Raw genomic sequence first — 11,947 nt, forward strand, 5'->3', positions numbered from 1 at the left:
AGCTTCTGAAGCCACTGCTTTTTTTTTTCTTGCCTTCTATTAACAGAACTAAAGTACTTAGTCTTGAAATTCTAGGTCCTTGTAACTGCTGGTGGAAAAAAATTCAACAAAATTAAAAGGAGAAATTATTCTCTCTTCCCCTTCACAGAAGTGTGTCTGGTTTGAGAGTTCATCAGGTTAGAAACAACTTGGTTTGGGGTAAAGTGTTTTCTTTCTCTGTGATGACTGAGGCCTCCTCGAGCATATACCCCACCCCACTGGATTGGGGGGTGGGGTGGGGAGGAGCATACAGAGCGGCCCCAAGAACTGAGACCCATGATAAGCAGAGGTTGCCCTTCCCCAGAGTTTAAAAAAATCATCTTATTCTATTCCATTTCCTTCGTAATTGTCGGAAATAACCTCTTCATCAAAATTACTGATGAACGATGTCACCTCTTCCAACAACAAGCTGATTCTAAACAGCTGATTCTAAACATGCTTCTCTTCCCTCTGAGGATGAACAGGTGCTCATTAGTTTGTTATTCTTATTACAGACTTTAGTCACCTCAGAAAGTTGTTATTTAAATATGGACTCTGATCTCCATGTCCCTCAATACCCTGCTTTCCTGACATTTCTTCGGGGAGCCCAGGTGTTGGCCTGAATGCACTGCTTCCGCTCTTAGCTCTTGGCTCTCCTGTTGTCTCAGATGAGTAACCTGGTGGCCTCCCAGATAATGAATTATGCAGATGTCAGCTCTCGTGCCAGCGCCATTGAGAAGTGGGTGGCAGTGGCAGACATCTGCCGGTGCCTGCACAACTACAACGGCGTGCTGGAGATCACCTCAGCCTTAAACAGAAGTGCCATCTACAGGCTGAAGAAAACCTGGGCCAAGGTGTCCAAGCAGGTGAGCATCAGCGTGTGCCACCACCTGCTGTCGAGGGGGAGGGGCCTGAGCCAAGGTACGTATTACTAATTAGGAAATAATTAACTGAAGAGAGCAAGCAGCTCAGTTGCCAAAGAAAGGTGCCAACCTGGGCAATTAATGTGTTCTTACCACTTAATTGATTCCACTCATGTGCACTGCTGAATGATTCATTTAGAAAGAAAAATATAACCCAACACATTCATTTTAACATATTTGGGACAACCTCACACAGTGTGGTTGACAGGAGTTATTTTCTGAATTATTTAGAGATATCCAGTGGTGGCGAGTGAATTCCTTCTTTCTTCCCCACAGTAACGCTAAATCCCTTAGGGCCAAACACAGGGACCAAGGGCCTCAACATTCTCCTCTCTCTTTGTTATTCACCCAGTAAATTTAAAGTATTGGCATAATGACGTAGATGTGCAGAAATAGAGCTTTCTTAATTTTCTTTTACTTGAACCTCACTTGCTCATGCCTCTCATTTTCATTCAGGTAACTTCAGTCATGCCTTGTGCCTTGCTTTCTTCCTGGCCCTCTCCGTGAGGGGGGGGGGGTTGAGGAGGGCTCCTCCAGGCTTGTGGGACAGGGTAGTCTGGGGAGCTTCAGCCTGGACATTCGAGTGCTTTTCTCAGCCACGCTGCCTGGATGTGGGTGTTACCATGTGTGGGTCCCCATCCCCAAGGCCACCTTTCCATTCTCCCATGTGCATGAATGTACAGATCAGTGTCAACAACAATTTCATGTCTTGATGAGTCTCACTTATAGCTTTCTAAGAAGGTGGTGAAGATGATCACGAAAGAAAGAATTCGGAAGGGAGGATATTGATAGGCCAGTAGCCAAGCAATCACATATGCACTTTGATGATTTGGAAGTTAACGTTAAAAGAGATTCACCAGGAAAACCCCTTGATGTGAGATTTCACATTTAAAAGTCCCTGTTCAACATACACTTCTTAGTGCTTTCAGTTCCTGAGTTTCTCATGCATTTTGCCATTTTTCTTTCCTACACATTTTCCTCTTTTTGGCTGAGTAGTATAGTCACTTCCCCTTCTCCATATGTTCTTTTTTTCCACATCAAATTTAAACATAATATCTCATTTTGATACTTTGAAAATCATATCACATCCCAAGAATCTGCCATTGTGGGAGAGAATTGAGCGTCTCTTGGTAATTCACTGTCTTCTCAAACCATAGGAATATTTTCATGACATACTAAGTCACTTGTTTCTTTCTAGACAAAAGCTCTAATGGACAAACTTCAGAAGACTGTTTCATCTGAAGGAAGATTTAAAAATCTCAGAGAAGCCCTTAAAAAGTATGTATATCTTCACTAAATTACCCATAATTCATAAATATATTTAAATAATTTATGTAGCATACAATTAGTGGCCTAACTTCTACTTTCTTTGTAATAAAAATAAATAAGAAACAACTTGCGTCATCTGATTTTCCTTTTCATTTGGAATACTGTGCATTACAGTAAGTGTCATGTGGATAGTATGCAGAGTATTCCAAATAAGAAAAAAAACATCACCATATAAATCAAACCATGACTTACTATAAAAAGTTTGTTTTGGTACTTCTTAAGCTAAGTACAATGTTATCCTATGATTTTTTTTATTTTAAATATCCCAGCACCTATTGATTATTGTTATTTTGACTTTTTATTGCTGGATTATTCTTTGTTAAGAAAGAGAGAGAAAAAGAGAAGAGATGAGAGGAGAAAAATAGGATAGAATAGAATAGAATAGAATCTATCTCCAGCAACTGGGTTTTTTACAATTCCACACAGGTCCTGTCATGCCACAAGTGAAAATAAGTTGTTATCTCCTAGAGATAACAACTACAACAATAGACAATAACTATTCACTGAATACTTACCAAGTTACAGACTCCATGCTAAGTGCTTGATGGGCTTTGGTTAAGCCTCACAGCTAACTAGAGACATAAATTTTCATTGTCTCCATTTTACAGCTGAGGAAGCTGCAGCTCAGAGAGTTAGCCCAACCTCACTTAGTAAGTTGTTGTGCTGGGGCTCAAACCTTTTTTCTCCAGATCCTAGGTCCATGTTCTCAGCTCTGAATTCTGAGAACATCCAGTGTAACTCACCTCAAAAAGCAAACAAACAAAAAACAAGGAAAGTCTCACATTAGTGTGCAGTTGTGGTATTAGTTATATCTCTACCTTCTAAAACAATTAAATGCTAACTAAAACAGAAAACAAGTTTTACAAGCTCTAATCACATTGATTTTTCCACTCGGTCCTTGAAGGTCGAGGGTTTACACTTCAATAGGTGAGGGATTTCCTACAGGCTTTTATCCCCAGACGAGTGTAGCCCATTTACAAGCACTGCAAACAGAGAAGTGCGGACAAGCACTGCTAGCAAATGCTTTGTATTTGTCTGTGAGTTACTCTGTTGTTTGAACATGCCACAGTCTCACACAGTAAAGCATGGACTGTAATTTTGTGTTGCATTTCATTGGGAGATGATGTATTTAAAACTGCATATCATGAGTGTGCTTCTGAAAATGGAATTAGAAGGCTTTATTATTCAGGATTGAAGCAACTAGTTCCTTCCTGTCCAACTGGGAGGGAAACTGACATTTGTGTGAATGACATGAGAACAGTGCCCGTTGGCCTTGCAGTTGTAACCCCCCGGCCGTTCCTTATCTGGGGATGTACCTGACAGACCTGGCATTTATTGAAGAAGGGACACCAAACTTTACTGAAGAAGGCCTTGTCAATTTCTCCAAAATGAGAATGGTAGGTGCTAATTCCTGATCACCCTGTTTCAGTGACTCCACTGGCATGTAGAAAAGAGGCTGTCATGAAAGTCACTGCCCGCTTACTAACCTGGAAGTGGATGGGTGGCGGACAGTGGGTCTCAGACCTGATCTTTTCAGCTGAGCCATTTCAGCTTGCAGCGTTAGCCAAGGGGATGGAGGGAAAGGTCCTGGATGACTGTCTAAGACTGACCATGGATACACAGATGCTGAAGGCTTCTTGCTCAATGACCAGGTTCTGAGCACCAAGTTAGAAGGAGGGAGTCCATAGACAACAACACCCAGAGTTTGCTACTCCTGAGCCTGAGGCCATCCAGTGCCAGCTGTTTCTGTGACTGTGAATTCAGTATCTGCTTCTTGTGAGCATTTTGCACAGCCCACTGAAAGGCAAGACAGCCCTGAGCATAGGGAGTGACTGGGCAGAGCCCCAGATTCCTCACTGGAAGAAGTGACTGTCTGCTCTCTGTAGGCTCTGGAAAGATGTGCTACAACACAGGAAAATACTTTCGCTAGGCTTCTGTTGTTTTTCTTTGTCAGATATCACACATCGTCAGAGAGATACGCCAGTTCCAGCAGACTGCCTATCGAATAGACCATCAGCCAAAGGTAATACTGGGGTTGTAAGAGAATTTAATAAACAAAAAAGAAGAAATTAATGAATTAGAAACAGCAGTTGAGTTCATCAATAATTCCAAAAGCTGACTCAGAGAACAGACCAATAAAATAGACAAATCTTTGGCAAGTCTGATTAAGAAAAAAAGAAAGAAGGTAAAATAGATTAAATTTATCATCAAGTTCTATCGATTTTACATTCTATATTTTCCTTGACTCTGTCTACGTCACCGCCATCCCTGGTCCAAGCTACTGATATTGGTTACCTGGTCTACTGCATTCACTCTCCAATGCAAAATCCATTCTACAAATTATAGCCAGATAGAACTCTTTAGAAAAAAAAAGAAAATTCATGTGTTCATGTGTCCGTAACTTGCATAAAATATTTTATTGGTTTCTCATTGCTCTTTGGATAAAGAAAGAAGAAAATCTTGGTATGTCCAAGAAGCCTTGCAATATGTGGCCCTCTTTATCTTTCAAGATTCATCTCACATCATATATCCCCTTTACCCCTCCTCCCTCCTTTCCAGCCATAACTGCCCTTCCTCCCTCCTTCCCTCCCTTCCTCCCTCCCTTCCTTCTTCCCTTCCTTCCTCCCTCCCTTTCTTCCTTCCTTCCTTCCTTCCTTCCTTCCTTCCTTCCTTCCTTCCTTCCTTCCTTCCTTCCTTCCTTCTTTTCTTCCTTCCTCCCTTCCATTTTTTAATAGATGTTATTTTTAAGAATCATTTCAGCTTTACAGAAAAATTGAGAAGGCAGTGCAGAAGATTCCCATATAATTTACAGGAGGTTTTCCCTACTATTTCATGGAAATTTAAAATTTTATCATAAAACTAATAAGAAAGTTTAGAGAGACAAAAAACAGACAAGAACTTTTTGAAAAATAAGAATAATAAGGGAGAGCTTTCCTCACCAAATACAGGTGCATGCTCTAGTGAATAAAAGAGGATCATATGGGTACAGAAATACAAATTAAATAGAGCAGGATAAAGGCCAGGTGTATATTTTATCTACATGAAAGTATAATCTGGATAAAGGAGGCATTTTTTAAAAATTGACCAGTCAGTAAATGGAATAAGAATTTTGGCTCTCCATCTAATATCATTCATAAAAATGAATTCCAGACAAGCTCATTTTCTAAATATAAAAGGAAACACTAAATGACTTGAATAAAATATAGAATAAAATGTTCATGATCTTTAGATTTGGAAGACTTTCTTAAGCACAGAATGCAAAGCTGTGAAGACAAACTTGATTGAGTTTATCACATCAAAATGAAAAACGCCTACACGACAAAAGGCAATTACTTACGAAGTCAAAACACAAGCGGTAGTTTAGGAGAGAATATTCTTAACAGAAAACAAAAAGGTGGGATAAAAGTATTCTTATAAATTCATAAGACATAAACCATTCATTTGGCAAAGCTATGTACAGGTAACTAACTCACAGAAGAAAAAACAAAACTGGCCAGTACATATTTGAAAAATGCTCAATTTCACTAATAAGAAGAAAAAATGTAAATTATAATAAGGCATCATTTTTACCTATCAGAGAGACAAAATTAATATAAAACATTAGTTTAGGTATGGCATAATAGATACTCTCATGATAGTTTTGGAGATCATTTTACATCATCTTTTAAAATCTAAAGTTGATATACTACTGAGTGACTGGAACCCTTCCACATTGTGAGAGTGACATGGTAAAACCACCTTGGAAAATGGTGTCGCATGGATGGTTCCTATAAGGGGTTAATGTGAGTCTGCTGATAACTTAGCAGTATCTAAGAGGGGAGAGAAACATGCCCATTAAAAGTCTAGCGTAAGCCTGACCAGGTGGTGGCGCAGTGGATAGAGCATCGGACTGGGACGCAGAGGACCCAGGTTCGAGACCCTGAGGTCGCCAGCTTGAGCTCGAGCTCATCTGGTTTGAGCAGAGCTCACCAGCTTGAGCACAAGGTCTCTGGCTCAAGCAAGGGGTCACTTAGTCTGCTGTAGCCCCACAGTCAAGGCACATCCGAGAAAGCAATCAATGAACAACTAAGGTGCCGCAACGAAGAATTGATGTTTCTCATCTCTCTCCCTTCCTGTCTGTCTGTCCCTATCTGACTCTCTCTGTCTCTGCCACAAAAAAAAAAAAAAAGTCTAGCATAAAACATTCATAGCATTTCTTAATAGCCAGAAATTGGAAACAACTCAGGGCTGCATAAATAGATGAATGATAAACAAATGTGGTCTGTCAATGGGATACCACTCACCCTGCAGTCAGGACAGTGAACCAGGACAGACTACTGATACGTGCCACAAGTAGATGAATCTCAAAACATGCAGCTGAGTGAAAGAAGCTACACACAAAAGAGCACGTACTGTGATTCCATTACATAAAGTTTTAGGCAGACAGAACTAATACGTGACAGCAGAAATGAGAGCGTCGGGTGCTTCTCGGAGCAGACTGGGAGCGGTGTGAGGGCACTTTCCTGGGTTGTGGCATTGCTCTGTATCTGTGTAGGTCACGTGGGGAAATACACTTGTGAAAACAAACTAGACTACGTATTCATTTTACATATGTAAGCTGTAGCTCAATAAAAATAAAGACATATGTACATGGAATCCCCCCAAGCCCCCACATTTTCATTCCTACGTCACTTCCTTTCCTTTCATTTCTAGCCTCTACCCTAGAGGGACACTCACATGTGGGCATGAGAAAGCATGCTTACAAACATTTCACAGCAACTTCGTACAATCGTAAAACACGGACAGCAGCTGAACTGCAGCGTGCCACACTGTTCAGGCTGCAGCGGTTCGAGCCTGTGGGCGGGCGTGGAGCTCAGCACGGCTTAGAGTTCAGATGCGAAAGCAGAATACAGTGTACAATATGATACTGATTATGATAAGGAGGAAAAGGTTTCCGTAAGTACATGCGATCTCTAGAAAGACAGTAAAACATTTAGGATAATACAAACCAAATGATAAGAGTGTATCTCCTGAGGGAAGAGCCTGGTGAGTTAGGAGGGGATTAGAAACATTTGATTTTTTTTTTTTTTGCACTGAGAATATAGTCCTTTTTTTTAGTTATGTAAAAATTTTTAATGTTTAAAAGAATATGTTGAATTGTGTCAGATTCCAATCAGAAAATGCATGTACTGGTATTCTGAAAAAAATCTAAAAGCTAAGATCTCCTTTTTGCTCCAGGTCACTCAGTACTTGCTGGACAAAGCCCTCATCATAGATGAAGATACCCTGTATGACCTGTCACTAAAAATTGAACCTCGGCTCCCTGCTTGATGATTTGGGCTTGCCCTGGGTCCGTGGAATTTTCACGGAAAGGGGGATGAATAGAACTGTGTGTGCCACGCCTCCCACGGTCCAGGGAGCACAGAGAGGACAGGCCGAAGCCGAGTCTCCTCTGTCCATGGAAGAAGATGGCGCTGAACTGAACTCTGTCCAGTCAAGGGGCCCAGAAGTTGGGGGTCAAAGACAGCTATTTCAGACTGGGGTGGGAAGGTGGAAATAATGCTATTGTGTAGAGTTGATGGCACATTCTGCATAAGAGAATGTAAGGTGGGAGTTGTGGTAGCCATTTTAATGACCTAGGTAAGAAGACCAGTTCCAAACTCCGCCCCAAGTTCTGTTAGAACTTGAGGATGAGGATTCATGAAAAAGGCTTGTGATGTTTCTCTGGCACTTTATTGGCCTGGGCACACCTACCAGTCTTCTCATAGGTTTAACTGCTTCCATTACATTCTCTTTTCTACAAGCTTCAGAAAAGCTGCGGCTTCCTTTGTAAGGATGGCCGACACGCAGTTCCAGGCTCCAGCATGTGCATGGTTCCCAGTGCATGGAGGAATGATGGCATGTTCGGGACCTGCTTTTTCAGTTTTTAAGCAACAAGAGAGGAAAGACATGATGAAGGTCAAGTGAATTTGTACATAATATTTCTTTAATTACACACTCAGTAGGCTGTGCCCCTGAGGATTCCAGCCAGTGGCTGCATGAGGTGGGGTAGGGGGCTTCCTCCTGAGCCTGTGGCACCGAGCAGCCAGCGCCCTTGAAGGAACAGGTGCAGAGTTTGCAAAACGGTGCCCGCGCACCTCGCCGACAAAACTGTGGAGTGAGGCAGAAGGCCACAGAGCGCTGTGGGGAGAGTGAGTCCGTGCTGAGTGGGAAGGTGCAGTGTTTGTAGACCTCAGCACCTTTCTGTGCTCGCCCCCAACACACACAGGAATGTGGGCATCTCTTATGACGTACACAAACCACATTTAGGCTCATTACGAAGATTGGTTGTCTTTTCTAAACAGTTGTTTAGTGGGAATTTCTTTTTAAAACCCACGTTTCCATGTGTTATTGGTGGGCAGTTCTTCCCCAACCATCTTTGTTTTTAAATTTTTGTATTTTTTGAGTGAAAATAGTGTACCTGTATGGGAAATGGGTCCAAAACTCAACAGCTGTTACAGCGGAAACCACTGCTGGAGCCAGTGCGCCTCCCTGCGGGGAGAGTGGCCTGCTTTTCCAGGGGGTGGCTCTCGTGTGTACCTCCCTCCTGGCTTCTCAGGGAGACCTCTGCTCTAAAAGAAGTAAGAGAAAACACATGCAGTTGTTGTTACCTGAGCCTATGACACCTGATATTTTTGCTTAGGGGTATGAAGCATATGGATGCTGACAATGAACAAGATTGATCTGTGTGGCTCTTTCCCCTCTTTCTCTGCACTTGATGTTAGAGCTCACAGCTGACTGGCAAACTTATCTTGCTGGCTCGTCAGACCTAGTGGAAGGCTAGCTTTGCTAACAAACCATAGAGACGAAAACTTTATATTTTTCCCTGCATGGTAAGGGCCATCTCTGTACATAACTATATAGTGAAATATCAAGTAAGTAAAAGAAAATATAAATATTATAAATAATATTTCAAGAGCATTCCAAAAATATTTTCAATAGCTCATATTAGCCAACAGGAGGGTTAGCACTAAACCCCAGGAGGGTTACTTATGGATGCTTTATTATTTTTTTTCTTTCTTTCTTTCTCTCTCTCTCTCTTTCTTTGCTTTTCTGTTGTTGTTGTTTTACAAAAAGTTGCTTGTTTGTCCTCTTTAGTTAAAATTAAGAGGTTGAAGCATCTTGATGCATGATAAAAAGCATGGATTGTTTGGGTCCTAACAATGCATACCTTGCAATTTATTTCTGTGTTCAGACACTGAGGGCTTGAACTAATACGTCAGTCGCATCAAGCACCTTAAGGTCTTGCAGAAGAAAAGGAAGTAAAGGTTAACTTTCTGGATTCAAAAACACAGTCTTGGAAGGTGAATGAAAACCAGGACGACCAGTGAAAGGACCACACACACACACAGAGTACTTTTCGGCGAAACAACTCCTGGAAAGGGCAATGCCTCTGATTCAGCCTCAGTCTCCAAAGTCAGAATTCCAGAAGGGAGGGGGTGGTTCTTTGTGTGCTTTCTCTGGAAGTTTGGACCCGTGTTTCTCTGAATCATATATTCCAGAGGCAGTGCAGAATTACAGAAAAATAAGAGCTAGAGGAATTTTCAAATGCCCTTCCGCTTTTGGTATGCAGGTTTTCCCTCAAGAAGAGAGAAAGCTTTCACGTTTATTTTGTGCAAAATATTGGAAGCTCCCCCTTGTGGTCAGCTGTCGGCACTGTCATTTGTTATGCTGACTTTGAACGTTTTCCTGAGCTTTTCAAGTCCCTCTGCTTCGCGGAATCTGAAACCTGGCTGGCGCTGTGAGAGAACTCCGCCTCCAGGGGAGTTCCTTTGGATGACCTGCACGTTTCTGGGCCAGTGGAGAGAGGAACGTGCATTTTAAAAACCTCAATTTGATCACATTTAAAATCCCCAAGGCAATTTGTGATGTTTCTTCCAATTGTTAAAGCACCCATCCTCTCCTGCTCTGCAAGCTTTGTGAGTATTGCTGGAGCATAAACCCCAGCTGTGGCTACCTATATTCCATTATGAGACCATTTCAAAACGTAGGTGGGAGGTCAGCCTCTAACCAGATACAAACACTGGTACAATTGCAAAATTAACCCATAAAATCAGAAGTAAAATTCAATTTCATGCTTGCAGATGAAGACCCACATTTTGTACTGTCAGTGAAGTTATCTTGGGATTTTAGAGGATGCCATTGGTTATTAACATCTAGTTTTGCTACAGGGACAAATCTCTTCCTTAGGCCAATATATTATGTGATAGAGTCAGGCATGAAGTAGAATGTTGTCACTTTTCTTTAGTGTTTTCCTGAGGGAATTTTAAACAACTGTTGCAATAGTTTCGAGTGGCTCTCACACAAAGTCTCAGCAACTGATCGTTAATTTCAGTACTACTTAACAACAAATGAAACTCATAGATACTGAATAACTTGAAAGAGAAAAATCCATTTTGTTTCCAATTTGGAGCGTGTAGGATGATGGACCATGTCATTATATGAGACAAGACCTTGGGCCAGCAATGTGGAGCTATTATAAAGTAATAACTATTATTTATGGCTGAAGAATGGAACCAGGTTAATGTCTAGAGCCAGAAGGAATAAATAAGTAAGATTTGTTTTCTTTTCATTAAGACAACAGCCTATAAGTTTAAGTAATGACTTGGTTACAGAGGTCACTGTTAATCCTGGTAATAAGACTTGAGTCAATGAAATATAATTGAGTGTCATTTCTTTGGTTCTGTTAGCAACTTACAGTTAAGGCAGGGAAGAGCCAAAAAGATAACAGGAAGCAGAAAACAATCATTTTGTTGTAGGTATAAATACCTAAATGATACAGAAAATTCTATATCCGGGCTGCCACAGAGCATGACATTAACATTAGAGTTGATTGTACTTGAGCTCATCTGCTCCAGAAAAATAATAGTTCTACTTAATGATGCCAAACCACTATCTTTTACACAACCCATTTCATTTTCCCTTAGAAAGGCAGTTATGAAAGAGCCTGGACTAGGCTTCTTTGCCCTGACCCCTATGCCCAGACCCACACCTACAAGCTGGGAAAACTGAGGCCAGTGCTGAAAGCCCTCTGAGCATCAGTTTCCTCACCTGCATAATAGAGTTAGTAATTAATTCTGTGCCTCCCACCTCACAGGCTCTCATGAGGACAAAATGGGTCAGACTATACACTGTAAAGTTCTGTCCAAATGTGAGGCAACATGATTACCATCCTCATCTCTCTTTTGCAGAAGATTTAAATGTATTTCTTTGTTATTTGTATATGCGTGTGTGTGTGTACATACATGCACAATGGACAAACCCATTTGTTACTTTGAGAAGCATATTGTTTGTGTCCAGTGACTTTGGAAATCTGCTGACTTGTGATTCCAACAGAAGGATTTGTGCTGTGGCCTAACACACGCCATGTGAGGTGTGGGTTCTGCCTATATATGCAAATTAAACTTCTCCTTTCTTGAATTCTTTTTGTATTTTTCTACATTGTCTTCTTTATAGCCATGAGCTGCTGCGTGACTCCAATGGCCGAGGCCAGGCAGGTCCACACTGGATTTGGGCGGAATGTAGAGGAACTGTGGAGCTGAAAAGGGTGGGGCACTCCATTTAATAGAGTCTCACAATGGTGGACGAGCACACAGGCAGGGAAACTGCTTCTCACAGCATCAAGCAAACAGCAAAAAGGCCCTCACAGTGGCGGGCAG

The 11,947-nt window shown here is 41.5% G+C and overlaps 1 protein-coding gene across 5 annotated transcripts in view; it reads left to right on the top strand.

Moving 5' to 3' along the window:
- Positions 1-11,708, top strand: part of RASGRF2 (Ras protein specific guanine nucleotide releasing factor 2) — a 305,234-nt gene extending 293,526 nt beyond the window's left edge. For all 5 annotated transcript variants that reach the window (XM_066273686.1, XM_066273687.1, XM_066273688.1 and 2 more), the window contains 5 exons: positions 687-884; positions 2,140-2,219; positions 3,550-3,667; positions 4,225-4,293; positions 7,488-11,708. In XM_066273686.1, the coding sequence (XP_066129783.1) occupies positions 687-884; positions 2,140-2,219; positions 3,550-3,667; positions 4,225-4,293; positions 7,488-7,580 (558 nt within the window). In that variant the 3' untranslated portion in view covers positions 7,581-11,708. The remainder of the gene's footprint in view (positions 1-686; positions 885-2,139; positions 2,220-3,549; positions 3,668-4,224; positions 4,294-7,487) is intronic.
- Positions 11,709-11,947: the final 239 nt, after the last annotated feature.

Source organism: Saccopteryx bilineata, chromosome 4, assembly GCF_036850765.1.
Source record: "Saccopteryx bilineata isolate mSacBil1 chromosome 4, mSacBil1_pri_phased_curated, whole genome shotgun sequence".
Lineage (NCBI taxonomy): Eukaryota > Metazoa > Chordata > Mammalia > Chiroptera > Emballonuridae > Saccopteryx > Saccopteryx bilineata.